This window comes from Trachypithecus francoisi, unplaced genomic scaffold (genome assembly GCF_009764315.1).
Source record: "Trachypithecus francoisi isolate TF-2019V2 unplaced genomic scaffold, Tfra_2.0 Lachesis_group20, whole genome shotgun sequence".
Lineage (NCBI taxonomy): Eukaryota > Metazoa > Chordata > Mammalia > Primates > Cercopithecidae > Trachypithecus > Trachypithecus francoisi.
The window spans coordinates 52,758,251-52,774,135 of NW_022681466.1; the positions used below are offsets into that span (position 1 = coordinate 52,758,251).

At 49.5% G+C, this 15,885-nt stretch overlaps 1 protein-coding gene across 2 annotated transcripts; it reads right to left on the reverse strand.

The window, feature by feature from the left end:
• Positions 1-1,299: 1,299 nt before the first annotated feature.
• On the reverse strand, positions 1,300-15,821 carry LOC117067587. 2 transcript variants are annotated; one of them, XM_033184324.1, is made up of 6 exons: positions 15,784-15,821; positions 15,285-15,412; positions 12,717-12,799; positions 4,431-4,573; positions 2,138-2,425; positions 1,300-1,876 (listed from the first exon to the last, which is right to left on the reverse strand). In XM_033184324.1, exons 3-6 carry the CDS (start codon positions 12,748-12,750, stop codon positions 1,727-1,729), a joined length of 615 nt encoding a protein of 204 aa, XP_033040215.1. In that variant the 5' UTR covers positions 12,751-12,799; positions 15,285-15,412; positions 15,784-15,821; the 3' UTR covers positions 1,300-1,726. The 2 variants fall into 2 exon arrangements, with proteins under 2 accessions (XP_033040215.1, XP_033040216.1); XM_033184325.1 differs by lacking the exon at positions 15,784-15,821 and adding an exon at positions 15,735-15,783.
• Positions 15,822-15,885: the final 64 nt, after the last annotated feature.

Genomic DNA, 15,885 nt, shown 5'->3' on the forward strand with positions numbered 1-15,885 from the left:
CTGTTCATTTGTTTCATTATAGTTATACTTTTACTATCTTTATATAGAATATAGCCTTTGTACCGTAAATATACACAATAACATTTATTTATTTATTTATTTTTAATTAATTTATTTTTTTGAGATGGAGTCTCTCTCTGTCTCCCAGGCTGTAGTGCAGTGGTGCGATCTCAGCTTACTGCAACCTCCACCTCCTGGGTTCAAGCGATTCTCCTGCCTCAACCTCCCAAGCAGCTGGGATTACAGGCGTGTGCCACCACGCCCAGCTAATTTTTGTATTTTTAGTAGAGACGGGGTTTCACCATGTTGGCCAGGCTGGTCTTGAACTTCTGACCTTGTGATCCACCCACCTTGGCCACCCAAAGTGCTGGGATTACAGGTATGAGCCACTGCACCCAGCCAAAATGTATTTATTTATATATGTATGTACGCATGTATTTATTTTTTGAGATGGGGTCTCGCTCTGTTGCCAAGGCTAGAGTGCAGTGCTGCAGTCATTGCTCACTGCAGCCTCCACCTCCCAGGCTCAAGTGATCCTCCCACCTCAGCCTCCCAAGTAGCTAGGACTACAAGGGGCACACAATCACACCCAGCTAATCTTTGTATTTTTTGTAGAGGCAGGTTTTTCCATGTTGTCCAGGCTGTTCTCCTGGGCTCAAGAGATCCTTTCAGCTCAGCCTCTCAAAGTGCTGGGATTACCAGCGTGAGCCGCCACACCCGCCTTTGCCTGTTCTTGAAATTCAACCAGAGCCTGGCCTTTTCGCCATCATGGTATGCTGTGTCGTTTGTTCAATAAAGATCTTGACCAGGCCCTGTGGAGGGGTAGATGGAATTCAACCCTCACGCCCAGTTTTCTCAGCCCTACCCTATGGTTCCAGAGTGAGGGCTGTGTGCACGATTCTGAGGGCTGTGTGTGGTGCTGCTCAGGAGCCAGGAGGACACTAGGCCATAGTGGGTGTGAATCCTGGTTCCCTGCTTCCTGGCTGTGTGAATGTGGGCCAGTTACCCAGACCTCAGACCTCAATTTCCCCATCTGCAAAATGTGAGTAAGGATAATACTTCCTCTTCAGAGAGTTGTTGTGAGGATCAAGATATGGTGCTTAAACCGGGTGCAGTGGCTCAGACCTGTAATCCCAGAACTTTAGGAGGCTGAGGCAGGAGGATCCCTTGAGTCTGGATGTTCCAAGAGACTATGAGCTATGATCACGCCACTGCCCTCCAGCTTGGGTGAGAGAGCAAGATCTTATCTCAAACATTTTTTAAAATTAAAGAAAAAAGAGTCCATGCTTAGAACAATTCTGACATTGGGCAAGTCATACAGAAGTTGTTTTTATAACATGTGTTTTTTTTTCTCTCATTATAAAAGTACACATGTGTGTGGCTGCAAAGTCAGGTGGTAATGGGTACTCTGGTCCTTTTTCCTGGAGCTGCTGGACCATCACAGGGCAGAGGGGGTCTGCCTTCCTTGGGCGCCTCACTTAGCTGCCCTTGTCCGCCTGGACAGACTTGCCTCTGGGTGTGGCCATGGTGAAGGAATCCTGCCCCATCGCTGACAATGAGCTGCATTCTTCAGAGAGGCTGCCCCAGTCCCCCCAGCTGACATAAGCCCCGGGTGTGGCAGGTGCACTCAGGAGGCAGGGCTGCCTGCCCAGTGATGGGTGGAGCCACATGCCTGTCCAGGGCTGGGTCCACCCAGTGTGGACTGAGGCCACCATGCGCACGTTTTTCAGCTATGCCTCATCCGCTTGCTGTGTGAATCTGGGCTACAGGGTCTGCTGCTGTGCGCCACAGGATAGTCCCCTGCATTGGTGACTGTACCTGAGGACCCTAGGTGGCCGGGGAAGCCCCAGGTGGGACTTGGCAAGGGAAGCAGGACCTGTGGATGGATGGAGAGCTGTCATGTGGAAAGGCAGTCTGTCCCCAGGCCCTGGCCCAGCCTTCACCCCTCCAGAGCCCCCTCCAGGCCTCTCCAGACCAGGCCCACCACATACTGCCTGTGCAACCTCGGGTGAGTGACCTCACCTCTCCAAGCCTCAAAGTCCTGATCCCCATTGGGAGGGTGCAGTGAGAGGGTGAGTCTGAGCCCACTGGGGCCTGGCAGGCTCCATATGCATGGCATCTACCTGCCCACACTCACCCCAGACATCTGCTCATTCCAGAAACCTCCTGGGAGCATCCACCATGTGCCAGGCACAGTGTCAGATAGGAGGGGACAGAGAGAAATAAGATCAACAACCGCCTTGCCGTTGTGGAGCTGGCATTCTAGTACAGGAGACAGACAAAGTGCTTCCGAGAAGGGAGCCGTGCTCATCAGGAAATCTGCCTCACCACTCAGGAGAAGACTTAGGAGCAAGATGGAGAAGGAGCCACCTGGGGTCTTGGGGGAACAGCATTCCAGGCAGAGGGAACTGCAGCTGCAAAGGTCCTGAGGAGGAATGAGTGCCCAGCGTTTGAGGAGCAGAGCCGGCCTCTCAGTGCCCACCCTAGGGAGCAGGTTTTCCACCTCATTCTTAGGGCCCTAGGGGATCCCCTCCAGTGTGAATGCAGGAATGCGTGAAGATGACATCGGCCCTTTTACAGAGCGGAAGTTCTTCCCACAAACAAACCAAAGTCCCTCCGGGGGACTTTGCAACTGAAGCTGAGCCTTCTCTTTTGGTTGCTCCCACCTCCCAGACCCAGAGCCAGCTGGTTCCTCCTGCTTCCTGCTCACAGCTCCGGGAAAGCATCCTGGTGCAGAAAGTCAATGAAACACCAGGTGGCCTAAGATATCTTCCCAGGACCCCAGGGTGACTAGATGGGGCTATCTTATCAACCCTGGGATGCAATGAAAGGGGCAAAGCCCTGCAAAAGAAACTGGACCCAGGGCACTGAGGGGAGCCTAGGTCCCATCTGAGTGCTCTGCACAGGGACAGGAGGAGAGACAGTCGGGGGTTTTGTAAGGGAGGGGATGGGTGGGTTGGTAGTAATGAGGGGTGTTCAAGTCGGTGCCCAGCAACCAAGAGGAGGAAGGAGGGAGAGGGGGGATCAAGCAAGCCGTAGCTTCAAGCACAGCTGGATCCACAACTCTGAGGCTTGGGCTATGATGACTGTTGCCCATCCCCTGCCCCCGTATCACCCAGGTCTCAGTCACCTTCCTCTCTGTGACATAATAGCCTCATAGCCTCCTCCCTAGGGCTCCCTCCTTCCACTTACCACAAATCCATTCTCCATATATTGTTAAAACCATGCCACTCCACTGCTTAACCCCACTCCCCATGGCTTCCTGACGCCCTCCACATAAAGCGGAAACTCCTTACCCAGGCCCCAGAGGCCCCCGCTGACCTCCCCAACCCCATCTTCTCTCCTCTCCCCTCAATGCCTCTGTCCTTTCTGTCCCTTGAACACACCAAGCACATCCCCACCTGGCCAACATTGCACCTGCTGTCCCTCCTCCCGGTGCATCACCATGTGGCCACCCCTTCTCAGAGGGACAGCCCAGATGTTGCTGTCCTTGGCCGCCCAGCCCCCAGCCTTCTGTCCACTCCCCACACCAGCCCTGGCTGCAGCTCCTTCTGCGATGGAAGTGTTCTTTGTCCACTGTCACTAGCCTCTGTCAGAAGTTACCAGCCCCATGTGGCTAACGAGCCCCTAAAATGTGGCTACTGCAATGGAGGAACTAGACTCTTAATTTTCAATTACTCCAATTACTTGAAACTCAAAGAGCCACATGGTGCTAGTGGCCACCATTCGGACAGAGTGACTCCAATGTTCCATGTGGTGTAATTTTATTTACTAGCTCTTAACACAAAGTGACATGATCTTACTTCACTTGTTTTCTGTCTCTCTAACCAAAGCATCAGCTCTGTGAGGTGAGGATCGCCTCTGTCTTGTCCACTGCTGTATGCTCGGGCTTAGAAGTGGGCCTGGCACACAGTAGGTGCTCAATATGTAATTGCTGAATGAATGAATGAATGCATGAATGCATGAGTAAATGAATGACTCCTAGGGCCATGAACTCTGAATTTCTCCAAAAGGAATGTTAGATCTGCCAGGGATTGCTGCTGTGTGACCTCAAGGCAGGATCTTGCCCTCTCTGAGCTCAGCATCCTGACCAAGGGGTACCAGGGCCCCTCTGGTCCTAAGGCTCTGAGACTTCCTGCTGCTTACTCTGCCCAAGCTGCCCCCATCTATTCTTCATCCCCGATGCCCACCCCCAGCCTCCCCAGCCATCTCATAGGAAGGGGGCCAGACGGGCTTCCTGTCCCCGGAGTCTGTGTCTAGAGAGCCATCAAAGCAGGCTGCCTGTACCTGTCTCCTAGCAACAAATGGCCTTCGGAAGTATTTGGGGGTGGGATAAAGTGGTGGCCGCTGTGGGGCTGTGTACCAAATCAACAGCTCTCCAGCTGGCCAAGGGCAAGTGTTTCCCAGGAGCCAGGACAGGGCAGGCTTACGGTTGTGGCACATGCACCAGGAGTCGGTTCCAGGGTCCTCCAAGCCTGGGCCCTGCAGTCGGCCACCCTCATCCGCTCGTGCCTGTGCTTGGGGTTCAGAGGGGGCAGGGGGTACTTGGGCCTGACATGCTTCTTGTGGTGACCTGTAGGAACCAGGCATGAGAAAGTGAGGAGCGGGTGCTGACTGTGAGTGACTCGAACCCTGACTACCCCAGCATCCAGTGCTCACACATATGCACATGTGCCTACTCAGACAGATACAACACACAACTATCCACACTGACACACACTCGTGCAGAGGCATGGGCACAGACACGCGCTTATCTTGTTTTATTTATTATTTTTATTACTTTTATTTTTAGAGACAAGTTCCTACTCTGTTGCCCAGCCTGAAGTGCAGTCACGCCATCCTAGCTCACTGCACTCTCAATCTCTTGGGCTCAAGCGATCCTCCCGCCTCAGCCTCTCAAGTAGCTGGGACTACAGACGTGTGCCACCATGCCCAGCTAATTTTTTTTTTTTTTTTTGAGACGGAGTCTCGCTTTGTTGCCCAGGCTGGAGTGCAGTGGCGCAATCTTGGCTCACTGCAAGCTCCGCCTCCCGGGTTCACGCCATTCTCCTGCCTCAGCCTCCCGAGTAGCTGGGACTACAGGCGCCCACCACCACGCTCGGCTAATTTTTTGTATTTTTAGTAGAGACGGGGTTTCACTGTGTTAGCTAGGATGGTCTCGATCTCCTAAGCTTGTGATCCGCCCACCTCGGCCTCCCAAAGTGCTGGGATTACAGGCGTAAGCCACCGCGCCTGGCCTCTAATTTTTAATTTTTTTTGTAGAGATGAGGTCTCACCATGCTGTCCGGGCTGGTCTCAAACTCCTGGCCTCAAGCAATCCTCCTGCCTCAGCCTCCCAAAGTGTTGGGATTATAGGTATCAGCAACTTGCCAAGCCCAGTCATGCACGTAGATATGGACACATGGACCCGCATATATACAACAGACATGCAAACATACACAGCTCAATCAGACAGAACAGATACATACAAACAATGACACTCAGACAATCACATAGAAGCCCAGATATATATGCAACGGGTACAGCCAGATAGCCCAGTTGCCCACAAACACACATAAATAGGTACCATCATCTCACAGATCATATAACAGACATGCAAAGATGGATTCATCTGTATAATTCACACGCATATTCATAAGTCAGAGATGCAGGCACAGACCCCCAGTTAAACAGGCCAATATGCATGTAGACACATAACATGGTCATTTCTAGAGACACCCTCAGAGATAGCCAGACCACCCCCCAGACACGCACAGGCACAGACACATAAGGAGATGATATATCCATGACTCTTACACACACACACATGCACACACATACACACACACACACACACGAGTCATAGCCCCTGAAGTGATCTGGTGAACTAGAAGTGTCAGCCCCCATTCCTGTGGACTCTGAGCAAACCTCCACTCCCCAGCCTGGCTGCACACAGGCACGCAGGCCGGAAGGGCTGCCGCCTCCCCCTGCCCCGGCCAGCTGGCCGTCCTCCAGGCTTGGTGCAGATGGTGGGGCCAGGGCAGGGACAGCCCAGCCTGAGGCCTGTGTTGTCTGCCTCTTGGGTCCTAGGCCTCTTCTTCTTGGCTGTGTGACCCTGAAGGCTCCCTCCCCACAGCTGAGTGGGCCCTGAAAATTTGTGTAACAACCTTGATTTCTGGTTTATTTTGGAAAATTAAAAGATCCGTCACGACTAGGGCCAAATCCTGTAGGACAGATGGCTACGACCGAGGCCATGGAGTTGCTGCCTGTTGTAGGAGCACAGACACCCCAGCTCACTGAGGCCACTGCCGTCATCTGCCTGGCCCTGGAGGCCTCTGAGTTTGCAACCCTGAAACTACATGCCTCCCTGCATGTCTTGAAAAAGAAAAACATGTCAATCCACAGAGTAGGTTACTACAACTTTCCTGGCGCTTTGTTTAGTGATACTTATCAAGAGCCTTAACAATGTGTTTATCTTTTGCCCTAGCAATCCCAACCCATGAATTTATTCTAATAAAAAAAAAATTAAAGAAGTACACAAACATTGTTCATGAATGGTTAGATATGCACATACATACACATATGCAGCCCCGTGTTCCTGCATGTATGTACATGTGCATATACACACATACATATACATATATATACACATATATATATACGGCTTGCAGAAACCTCTACTTCCTGGGTTCAAGAGATTGTCCTACCTCAGCCTCCTGAGTAGCTGGGATTACAGGCGCGCACCACCATGCCTGGCTAATTTTTTTGTATCTTTAGTAGAGACTGGGCTTCACCATGTTGGCCAGGCTGGTCTCGAACTCCTGACCTCAGGTGATCCGTCCACCCTGGCCTCCCAAAGTGCTGGGATTACAGGCGTGAGCCACCATGCGCAGCCTACATGTACATATATACACATTCATGTAGACATACACCTTGTTATTAGTATTTTTACAAATATGGCCTCATTCAGCAAAAACTATGTGAGGCTATAAATACTTTCCCCTTAATATATTGTGAATACATTTTTATGCTAATAAATATCTACACCCTGATTTTTTGAATAATTTTTGTTTAGTGATTTTAGATTTACAGCAAAGTTCCACAAAGTTCCCATACTCTTCCCCCACCTTCCCCTAATGTGAATATCTTACATAACCATGCTACATTTGTCAAAATTAAAAAGCTAACATTAGTAAAACATTATTAGCTGGATGACAGAGTTTATCAGGATTTCGCCAGTTTCCCACTAATGCCCTTTTTCTGTTCCAAGATCTCATCGGGCATCCCACGTGGCATTCAGCCTCCGTCATCTCCTGAGGCTCCTCTGGTTCCTAACAGTTCTGAGTGTTTTCTTGTATTTCATGACCTTGACACTTTCGAAGAGCGCTGCTCAGGTATTTTGTAGAATCCCCCTCATTTGGGTTTGTCTGATGTTTTTCTCATGAGACTGAGGTTACTAGCTTTTGGGTAAAAGACCACAGAGGTGAGGCGCCCCTGTCATTGTATCGGGGGTACCCAATAGCTACAAGACTCACCACCAACGATGTTGAGGGAGCGTCTGCTGAGCTTCTTCACTATAAAAGGACTGTTTTCCTTCTTTCCATAGTCCATTAGAGGATGAGAATGAAGCTCCGACTCTTGGAAGGGGTGGTTATCTATGTGTATTATTATAATCTGATTTTATATGACAGAACAATGTTTCATCTTGTGGATCTGACCTCATTTATTCAGCCAGTACCCTCATGTCACACACTTCCATGACTTTCAGCTTTTCTTTTACAAACAAAGTTGCAAACCACAGCAGGAGCTCAACTTCAAATTCAACAAAAACTGTGTTTTTGTTTTTGTTTTTCTTTTGAGATAGGGTCTTGCTCTGTCACCCAGGCTGGAGTTTTAGCGATATGATCACAGCTCACTATAGCCGGGAAATCCTGGGTTCAAGCAATCCTCCTGTCTTGGCCTCCCAAGTAGTTAGAATTATGGGCATGAGCCAGCCAGGCACAGTGGCTCACACCTGTAATTCCAGCACTTTGGGAGGCCGAGGCGGGCGGATCACGAGGTCGGGAGATCGAGACCATCCTGGCTAACACAATGAAACCCTGTCTCTACTAAAAATACAAAAAAATTAGCTGGGCATGGTGGCGGGCGCCTGCAGTCCCAGCAACTCAGGAGGCTGAGGCAGGAGAATGGCGTGAAACCAGGAGATGGAGCTTGCAGTGAGCTGAGATCATGCCACTACACTCCAGCCTGGATGACAGACCGAGACTCCATCTAAAAAATAAAAAAAAAAAAAAAAAAAAAATTACGGGCATGAGCCACCATGCCTGGCTAATTTTTTTTTGAGACGGAGTCTCACTCTGTCGCCCAGGCTGGAGTGCAGTGGCTGGATCTCAGCTCACTGCAAGCTCCGCCTCCCGGGTTCACGCCATTCTCCTGCCTCAGCCTCCTGAATAGCTGGGACTACAGGCGCCCACCACCTCGCCCGGCTAGTTTTTTGTATTTTTTAGTAGAGACGGGGTTTCACCGGGTTAGCCAGGATGGTCTTGATCTCCTGACCTCGTGATCCGCCCGTCTCGGCCTCCCAAAGTGCTGGGATTACAGGCTTGAGCCACTGCGCCCGGCTGCCTGGCTAATTTTTAAAAAATGTTTTTGTAGAGATGGGGTATTGCTGGTCTGGAACTTCTGGCCTCAAGCAATCCTCCTGCCTCGGCCTCCCAAAGTACTAGTACTACAGATGTAAGCCACCACATCTGGCCTCAACAAATAGTTTTCAAACAACTTCTCTGTAACAGACACTGCACACTCTAGTGAACAATGTTTGTATACCTCTTCAATTTTTTTTTTTTTTCTTAAAATAAACTCACAGGTTGGGATTACTAGGACAAAAGGTAAGCACATTGTTAAGGCTCTTGATAAGTATCACTAAACAAAGCTCCAGGAAATTTATACTAATCTACTCTCTGGATTGACAATTTTATCTTTTTTAGCCTTTTTTTCTTATTACAAAAATAATTTCTGTTTTTAGGAGATAACTGGAAGTCACTTACTGGGCATTTAATGATATTAAAGAATTATTATTTTTTAGGTGTGATAATGGTATTGTGGCTACTCTTTGAAAATAGTTCTTATCTTTTACAGACACACACAATGGATAAGGGAGTATGGTTGAAATAAGACTTGTCCTGAATTGATATGGAAGAGGGTAATGGATACATCCACCTTCATTATATGATTTTCTCTATCTTAGTAAGAAAACCAAAGCTTGTATTAAAAATTTTAAACAAGATATAAATCTCTAGCTTAGATGTGAGTCCCCATTCTTTCACCTCCCAGGGTTAACTGCAATAAACAGTTAGGTGTATGTGCCCCTGACCTTATCCACGCAAACACTAACTGAATATTGCTAACACACATGCTCTTAAAACAAGGATGAGCTAATACAATGCATACCATTTCTCGAACACCTTTTCACTTCACCATATTTTGAGATGGTTGGCCATGTCAACACTATCTCAGTCTTTAACAGCTAGCTCCATGGTACTCCTTTCCGTCAAAGAACCATAATTTATTCATCCGATTCTCTAATGATAGACAATTGGAGTATCTCCAATGTTTGCTATTAAGAACAATGATGGAATGAACGTCCTTGTACATAACATTTGTGTACCTGTGTAAGCAATTTTACAACCTATCTTTCTAGAAGTGGAATCACTATGTCAAAGTGGTCACAGACTTAAAATTTAAATAACATGTCCAACTTGCCCTTCTGGTGGACTTTGTGTCCAGTGCACTACATTCTCTCCTAGTGCACATCTGGAGACTATGGTCATTTGGTGACTGCTGTAGAAAAGCCTCATGGAGTCACACCTGGAAAGGGCCTCGGAGATCTTGTGGTCTCGCCTCCAGGGAAGGGTGGGACCCAGCCCCCAACGCAGTCAGGGCTGTGTGCAGCTCCCTGGGCTGGAGGTTGTGCAGAGCAGTGCTGATGAAGATACTGCCCATGTCTGAATCCCAGTCTTACCATTTACTGTTGTATGACCTTGAATACTTGCCCTGTCCGTGCCTCAGTCTCCTTATCTGTGAGTTGGGGATAATACTAATTCTGGGGTGGCAACTGGAAAGGGGCTAGGAGATTTTTCTCGAAGCTACATTTATAAAGTATGTGTTTATTTGGGGTGGCTTTCAGGGGATTGATGGAAGATAGGGGCAAGCATTAAGGACTCCCATCAGGCACCACCAGCGCTGCCAGAGCTAATTTCAAATGAGGACAGCTGGACTTACTGAGACGTGACGAATGCCCAGCACATGGCACACAGCCTGGCACACTGTCAGTGCTCGATGGTCATGAATTCTTTAGTGCTGACAGGTGCTGGCTGGGACAGGGAGACCAACATTTCAGAGAGACTGTCCAGGAGAGGGAGGCCCGAGCAACAGGAAAAGAGGACACCCAAGAAACAGCCTAGTCTGGCCCGCCACTTACTACTGTAAATAAAGTTTGATTGCAACACAGCTGCGCCCTTTCATTATGTATTGTCTATGGATGCTTGCACGTGATAATATCAAAGCTTAGTAGTTTCGACAGAGACCATATGGCCTGAAAAGGCTAGAATATTTACTATCTGGCCCTTTACAGAAAAAATCTGCCAACCCCTGGCATAGGGGTTATAGGCATACTAATACATGCTGACAGTTCTTGAGCTCACACTGTGTTTCAGGGACTATTCTAAGCACATCACATATATACATTTCTTTAGTCCTCACAATACTCCTATGACATGGCTACTATTTATGGTAGCTAGTCTCAATGGTGGCCCCAGTGAACCACGTCTCCTGAGGCTCATACCCCTGTGGGCCCCCCACCTAGAGTCTGGGACATCCTGTGCCGTGTGCTGACTAATGGCATGTGGTCGAGTGCCAGGCCTGGCGTTTAGGACGGGCACTTCTGCTTCCTTGCTCTGGGGAACACTGAGGTGCTGCACGCAGAGCAGAAGGGGAAGCCATGGGAAAAGGAGAGGCTCTAAGGCTGCAAGGAGAGGATGAAGGTCCAGCCAGCCCTGTCTCAGTCCAGCCTCTAGTGACCTCACCCAGCTACCATGCAGCCACACTTACAGCAAGCAACACCAGCAGGACTGCTGGGCAGAGCCCAGTCAACTCTCAGAACCAGAGAGATAAGAAAACGGTGCTCAAGCCACTCTGCTTTGTGGAGTGGGGTGGTTTTCTGTAGCAATAGCTGGCTGAGACACACCACACCAGAGCCTTCACCTTTCCACCCTTCTTTATCCAGTGGTTCAAACTTCTGTGTGGTATGAGAATCCCCCGAGGAGGCTTTATCAACACCAGTTAAATCAGAATATCTGGGAATGGACCAGAATAGGATTTTTTTTTTTTTGAGACAGGGTCTATCTCTGTCACCCAGGTTGTAATAGTACTGTGGCACAATCTCGGCTCACTGCAACCTCTGCCTCCCCGGTTCAAGCCACCCAAGTAGCTGGGATTACAGGCCTGCACCATGATGACCAGCTAATTTTTGTATTTTTAGTAGAGATGAGTTTTGCCACGTTGGCCAAGCTGGTCTCGAACTCCTGGCCTCAAGTGATCCATCTGCCTCAGCCTCCCAAAGTGCTGGGATTACAGGCGTGAGCCACTGCGCCTGGCCTCCAGAGTAGCAATTTTTTTAATCCCCCAGGATTTGAGAACCACAGCTCCACCCACTATTTCCAAAACTTGCTTAGCAGAAATATTTTAAAAACAGATTCTTCGGCTGGGCACAGTGACTCATATCTGCAGGAGGATCTCTTGAGCCCAGGAGTTTGAGACCAGCCTGGGCAACATAGTGAGACCCTGTCTCTACGGGAAAATTAACAAGCGAGGTGGCACATTCCTGTAGTCCCAGCTACTTGGGAGGCTGAGGTGGGAGGATCACTTGGGCCTGGGAGGTCAAAGCTGCAGTGAGCCCAGATCACACCACTGCACTCTTGGGCGACAAAGTAAGACCCTGTCTCAACAACAACGACAAAATAGATTCATGCACTCCAACAGACACACAATTCCACAGGAGGCCCTAGCAACCTGTAGCATTCACACATTCCTCCAGATGAAGTGTATTATCAATGATTAGTAGAAAAAGGGCGAGATGAGAGCCCAGCTCTCAGGTGTGGAGGACTGTTCGGCAGTTTCCCATCAGGTTAAACATTCACTTCCCAAAATCTAGCCATCCCCACTCTTGGGTATTCCCAATAGAAATAAATGCCTGGCCAGGTGCAGTGGCTCACACCTGTAATCCCAGCACTTTGGGAGGCTGAGGCAGGCGGATCACGAGACCAGGAGATCGAGACCACCCTAGCTAACACGGTGAAACCCCCTCTCTACTAAAAAAAAATACAAAAAAAATTAGCCAGGTGTGGTGGTGGGCACCTGTAGTTCCAGTTACTCAGGAGGCTGAGGCAGAAGAATGGCCTGAATTCAGGAGGCAGAGCTTGCAGTGAGCCAAGATCCTGCCACTGCACTCCAGCCTGGGTGACAGAGCGAGACTCCATCAAAAAAAAAAAAAAAAAAAGAAAGAAGTGTTTATGTCCACCAAAGACAAGCACAAAGATATTTGCAGCATTATTCATAATAGCCCCAAACTGGAAACATCCTGAATGTCTATCCACGGGAACATGGACAGATAAATTGTAGTATTTCCATACGAGGGACTACCAGGCAGCAATGAAAAAGAATGAAGTACTGATACATACAGTAGCCATGTGGATTGATGAATTTCACAGACATACTGTTGAATGAGAAGAGCCAGGCACAGCTCGCAGTGGATTCCACTCATCTATGGTGATGGAGATCAAAATAGTGGTTACCTCTGGTTATGTGTGTGTAAATTCTGCTCCCTAACAGGACACAGGGAAAACTTCCCAGGATGGCAGTCAGAGCCACAAACCAAGACTTAGCTGCATTTGGGGCTCACCTGAGCAGCCTTTTCTTGCTTGCTTGTTTATTTGAGATAACCACTATACATTGAGGTGTACACAATGCAGTGAAAAAAGCATACAGCCCAGTGAATCTTTACATGTTTACACTGAGTATTGAACTTCACGAGAAGTGCTGTTCTAGGCCCCTGGAAAGGGAACTCAAGGTTATAAGACACAGACCCTGTCGGTATGGATTCCATAATCTGCTGGAGGAGATATTACAAAGTGGAACGATGGTTTTTCATCCATTTGCCCATAGAGTGTTTTCAGTTTGCTTTTTTTTTGAGACGGAGTCTCACTCTGTCGCCCAGGCTGGAGTGCAGGGGCGTGATCTTGGCTCACTGCAAGCTCCGCCTCCTGGGTTCACATCATTCTCCCGCCTCAGCCTCCCCAGTAGCTGGGACTACAGGCGCCCGCCACCATGTCCAGCTAATTTTTGTATATTTAGTAGAGATGGGGTTTCACTGGTTTAGCCAGGATGGTCTCAATCTCCTGATCTCGTGATGCGCCCTCCTCGGCCTCCCAAAGTGCTGGGACTACAGGTGTGAGCCACCGCGCCCGGCCCCCATGGGGTGTTTTTGAGCCCCTGCTCTATGCCAGGCACTGAACTAGACAGGGGAAATGGAGTAGCAACCAAGACCCCACCCTACCCTGAGGGTTTTGGAGAGGAGGACAACTAACTGATTCTACCTCCTAAACGTTTTCCAAATTCATTCCCTTGCCTCCCACTGACCCTATCCTAGTCAGGCTGCTACCCTCCCTCCTCTGCAGCTCTCTCAGTCCTCACCTCTGATTCATTCTCCAGATCAGCAGCCCCTACTTAAGTGGTCAGCCGAAAAAATTGAAAATTGATGACTGCCCCTGGCCCAGGCAGCTCTGGTGCTGGCCTGTGTGGGCTCAAATCTTCACCTGTAGATCTATAATTGTGACCACAGGCAAGTTCCTGATATGTCCTGAGCCTTGTTGTTTAACAACAAAAACCACACCTGTCTCCCTGAAGAGGCTAGGCTTGCACCATCCGCTACTCCTCCCAGTGCCTCTCAGTGCTGGTCACTCCCGCCTCTCTGAACTATCCAGTGATAGAAAGCTGCTTCTGTTCACGAACACACCCTTTGGTTTCAAGGCCTGAGACTCTATAATTGGTGCCCCAGTTTGAGGTGTCTTTGCCTTCACCGTCCCTGGCTGGGTTTTACTCAGCTCCAGACTCAGCCTAGACATTGCCTCCTCCAGGAGCCTTCCCTGAAGCTGCCTATTTATATATATATATAAATAAAACAAGTTGTACATGCACACAATACTAAATTCAGCAGAAACAAAAGGGATTGCAATGAAAATTAAAAGTAGGTCACCTCTCAAACACCCAGCTCTCCTCCCCAGTGGCCACCTCTCCTATCAGTTTCTGAGTATTCTCTGCAGGGCAGAATTGTCAGTCCTCCGTCCCCTTTTAATTTTGCAAAAATTTAAAGCAACGGAAAAGTTGTAAGAATAATATAATAAACACCTTTTGCCTAGATTCACCAATTAACATTATGTTACTTAACAAGCATTATATCATTTAATGTTCACATAATTAATGCCAGTTTTGTAGATGAGGTCACTGAGGCACCAGGCAGGTTAAGGGACTTGCCCAAGGCCACAGAGGTCCTGCCGGGTGGAGCTGGGCTTTCCCCCTTAGGCTGCCAAAGGACTTTGATCTGCCTTCCCACAGCTCCCTTTGGAGGAAAAGCATCTTCTTACACTAAGTTGAAATCCACCTCCCTGGGATATTTACCAGATGATCGGTGGAAAAGTACACAGCTCTGGAAGCACTTGCTACTTCTCCTCCTAAAACCTCCCCATTCCCTGAGCAACAGCTGCTGTGGCTGCCACTACCACATGCTCCAATGTCACCTCCTCCGTGAAGGCTGGGTTAGCTTACCCCCCTGTTTAAAGACTCACCATGACTCCCAGCTGCCAGTGGGATGACATGTGCACGCCTGGGCTTGGCATACAAGGCCTGGGTGATAGAGCCCTCTTCCAATCCCTCTTGCTCCGTCTTCCCCTATCTCCACCTACAGCCACACTCGACCCTCTCACTGTCCACTTAAACCTCCCCCTCCTCCTTGAGGCCACCCGAATTTTTCTAAAGAGCGCATTTCTCCCCTCTCTGGGTTCCTGCAACCTTCTGCCTGAGCCTTTGACAGCGTTTTCCAGGTTGTCTTTTGGCCAGGAGGCTGGACAATGGAGGATGGGAGTAACAGCTCGGCCCCTTCCTAACAGAGTGATCCTACACAAATTATTCCAGGTGTTTAAACCTTCATTTTCCCAAGCACATCATGGGGGAAAGAATGCCTAGCTCAGTACCTGGCAGAGAGTCAGCTTTTGCTCATCTCCTCTAATGGAGCTGACAGCTCTTCAAGTCCGCTGACATCTTCTCTTAGTCATCCCTTGAAACATTACCCGCCGTTACTTCTCTGCTCCTCAGTCTCCTCCTGTGTAAAATGGGGATGAGAATGTAGAGGTTGTGAAACTTTAATGATCGAGCCCTTGGGGCAGTATCCAGCCCTTCCCGACGCTAACTATGACTCCTGCGAGTGGGCCTGGTTGGTACACAGTAGGTGCTAAACTAATCCTCTCCGAGCTGGGCTTGGGGAAGATGCCTCCGTTGGGTGTACAGCATGGGCGCGGTAAGGCGAGCCTGAGAGCAAGGGGGTTGCGGAGAGGCAGCCTGAGGTCGGCTCCGCCTTCCCCCACAGCCCCCTCCCGGACCCTGCAGCTGTCAGCCCGGCCGGCCTCGGCGCCAGTCCACCAAACCTGAACGTCCCATGCCGGCGCCCCCACCTTCCCGGCCTGCACAACTTACCTTGCGCTCGGCGGCCCTCGGTCCCGCCCCCGACTGCCATTGGCCCAGAGATTCCTTTGTTAGCGAGAGCGCGCCACCGCCACTGGCCGGTGGGGCTGCCGA